Here is a 3,559-nt window from a genome sequence, read left to right on the forward strand (position 1 = left end):
TTTTCACAACATTGGATATTCACTCGATTTCTCATGTAGCGATTTCCTTATTTTGTTGTAATTCAAAAACAAACGAAGTTAGATACTTGAAAATTTCATTGAATGTTTATATTAGCATTTTATGTACACCATACAATTTTGAAAATATTTTGAATCTTTTTGAGCTGTTTACGGACATTTTCAGTTTTCAATTTTTTTAGTTTTTTTTTCAATAAACATCTTTTAAGTTTTATCTGTTGGGCCAAAAAGTGTAAAAATGTAATACAAGGCTCCTGATATATTAATACAATATCAGTTGAAAAGTATTAAAAATACATAGACACAATTTTTTTTTATAAGCATTTAAAGATCGAATTTTGACAACATTTATCAAAATCTCGAAAATTATCAATCATTGTAATTAAGAAATTATAGAATGTTCAGTTTTTATATTTAAGGATTGAAAATTTAAAACAAAGTTCCACGTAAGTAATTCTGTAACCGAAAAATCTAAATAATATATTATAATGACAACTTTTCCTGTTGAATTGTGTCTTATGTAAAAGTAAATAGGTATTATAATATTTTTACAGCATCACTGATAATTTTAAGTTAATAATTAAATATATGAATAATATTAATTCAACTTACCAGCTACCGTATAATAACAACATCAATACAATTTAAAATATCCTAGACTGGCATACCGTCTCTGCTCAGAATCGTTTTTCGTATACAATGATATATCATTGAATTCAAATTTAATACCATCCATTCTACTGCAGTGACCTACTTGTAACCTACTGTACAGCAGAGCGACATCCACTTGACCCCCTTTAACTTTGTATTTTGTATTTTTATTTTATTATTAATTTTCACTTTTACGGCATCATCATCATCATATTATTATTATTATTATTAAGCCAAGTTCTAGCTAACAGAACTGGCGAGCAGCAGCGTGTGTAATATTAGCTGGTACACGAACCATGTGGAGCCGCTTTTGACCCCCTCATAACTCAAAAACTATTCCACATAAACATGTCAAATTTGGCTCATATATTGAGACTTACGATATGCATATGTGCTCCAAATTACATATATACGTCAAACCGTTATTTAGAAATTTAGATATTTATGTCCAAAAATCGTTGTTTTTATCACTGACTTTATAAACGACAATAAAATCTTATTCGTTGGGTAAAAGGGCTTCAAAATTTGAAACAAGACTTCTAATATATTGTTGCAATAGTAGTTAAAAAATATTAAAAATACATAGTCACAATTTTTTGTAATAATCATTGAAAGTTCGAATTTTGACAAAATACGTAAAAATCACAAAAATTTTAATAATAATAATATTGAGTTAGAAATTCATAAAAAATTTTTCTTTTTAAACTTAAGATTTGAAAATTCTATACAAGATCCTTCACTTGAAAATTCAACATTAGATTATACTTTACTTATAACTTGTTATTATAATCTACAGTATAATTCACTAATCTAGAAATACATATAAGCACAATACATTTTTTAAAATATTTTAGGTTCATTTGTAAGTGTTGATGAGCTGATGGTTAACAGTAATAATAAAGTGTTGAATACACCAACTGAGAGATCACCAACTACAATGTATTCTCCAAAATCATGGAAGTGGAATACCATTAATCAATCTAATATTGAAGGTAAAAAAAAAATTAATTATAAAAAGTATCAGGTGGAATTAATTAATTCAAAATCATGTATACCTATATTTATATGATTTTAGATTCATTGGTAAAAGTTGATGAGACGGTTTACACTACACCAGTAAAACAAAAACCATTAAGCACAAACCAAGAATTTGAAGGTAAATATTGTTATTGTCTATATAGGTAGGTACTTCTATACATTTAAAAACTTAAAACAATTCAGAAATCACGGAATTTTTTAATATAGTATTCATATTATAATTATATTTGTTTATTATAAGGGAATAATATCTACTCAATTTCACCTGAAACAATTAAAGTATTAACACCAAAAATAAAGTACAGTAACAATAAAGAGATTCAGACTCCAGATTTTTCAATATTTGACAAAACACCACCAACGATATCACCAGCTACGAAAAAGTATGTATCACAATTGATTGAATTGCCAAGTCCACTAAATAAAGTAAAAAATACTAACATGGTTGAAATATATGAAACCAAAAAACTTTTGCGTGAAAATAATATTTTACAAAAAAAAGTAAACAATCTAAAAAAATTACTTAAAATGGAACGCACCACAATTGGTTCATTAAAAAAAATACATAAAAAAAAAAATATACATAATAATAAACCAATTAATGTACATAGTATTTTTGAGGAATTAAAATTTTCCTCAGAAAATTCTAAAAGTGTTGTATCTATGCAATTATTACACAAAAAGCGTAAGAAATGGTTAATTAACGAAAAAAAAATTGCATTATCATTGTACTATAAGTCTCCTGCAACGTATAAATTTATGCGTAAAAATGATATAATATTACCTGGCGAGAGTACCATTAGACGTTGGTTGAACTCCATTAATTATTCAACCGGATTTCCTCCAAAATACATGGAACAAATTAAATTAAAGATTTCTGGAATAAAAGGTAATGAAAAAAAATGTGCGATTTAGTTAGATGAAGTATCAATAATGAAATATATTGAATATAATAAGATTTTGGATGAAATCGAAGGCTTTGAAGATTTGGGAACTTTAGGACGAAGTAACAAATTAGGTTCTCAAGCATTAGTGTTCATGGTACGTGGAATTTATAAGAACTGGAAATTCCCACTATGTTATTTTTTTACCGGCAGTGGTGTAAAAGGAGATGACTTAATAAAAATTGTTAAGAATTGCGTCGAAAAAATATTAAATCTTGATTTACTGCCGACTTGCATTATTTGTGATCAGGGTACTCAAAATCAACGTATGTTCAAACTTCTTGGAGGAACAGATGAAGACCCATCTACTATCATACATAATATAAAATTGTTTCTAATATATGATATGCCGCATTTAATCAAAAGCCTAAGAAATAATTTATTAAATGGAGATTTCGAAGTCAGTGAAAATAAAATTGTGTCAATAAACGATATTAAAACAGCGTACAATATAGATGTTAAAAATATAGCTCGAGCAATGGTAAAGATTACACCGACTCATTTGGCACCCAATCCATTTCAAAAAATGAATTGTAAATTGGCGATTCAATTATTTAGTCATTCTGTTTCCGCAGCAATAAAAACCTGTATTGCAACAGGAGAACTCAAGTCGTCGACTGCTCATAACACTGCTAACTTTATTGATATTGTAAATAATATGTTTGACTCTGCGAACAGTAAACATATATATGATTTAAATCCTAATAGAAGGCCAATGTGTGACCGAAATCCACAAGTATTGAACAATTTGGAAAACGCTAATTCTATATTTAAAAATGCACGGAAAATATGTCACAAGACAAACAAAATTAGCACACCGCCATGTTTTGTGGGGATTTTATGGACAACTACTGCTATACGTCAATTATACGAGTCCGAAAAATTGGAAATAATGAACGACAACCCAA

The 3,559-nt window shown here is 27.5% G+C and overlaps 1 protein-coding gene across 1 annotated transcript; it reads left to right on the plus strand.

Moving 5' to 3' along the window:
* Nucleotides 1-1,476: 1,476 nt before the first annotated feature.
* On the plus strand, nt 1,477-2,622 carry LOC111038100. Its single transcript, XM_022321035.1, has 3 exons — nt 1,477-1,661; nt 1,745-1,825; nt 1,949-2,622. Exons 1-3 carry the CDS (start codon nt 1,550-1,552, stop codon nt 2,620-2,622), a joined length of 867 nt encoding a protein of 288 aa, XP_022176727.1. The 5' UTR covers nt 1,477-1,549.
* The last annotated feature ends 937 nt before the right edge of the window (nt 2,623-3,559 follow it).

The sequence above is a fragment of the Myzus persicae genome, unplaced genomic scaffold (assembly GCF_001856785.1).
Source record: "Myzus persicae strain clone G006 unplaced genomic scaffold, MPER_G0061.0, whole genome shotgun sequence".
In the NCBI taxonomy this organism is placed as follows: Eukaryota; Metazoa; Arthropoda; class Insecta; order Hemiptera; family Aphididae; genus Myzus; species Myzus persicae.

Coding starts and splice junctions, on each gene's coding strand:
- LOC111038100 (XM_022321035.1), top strand. CDS start 1,550: ATGGTTAACAGTAATAATAAAGTGTTGAATACACCAACTGAGAGATCA. Junction 1,662..1,744: donor TAATCAATCTAATATTGAAG/GTAAAAAAAAAA, acceptor ATATGATTTTAG/ATTCATTGGTAAAAGTTGAT. Junction 1,826..1,948: donor CACAAACCAAGAATTTGAAG/GTAAATATTGTT, acceptor GTTTATTATAAG/GGAATAATATCTACTCAATT.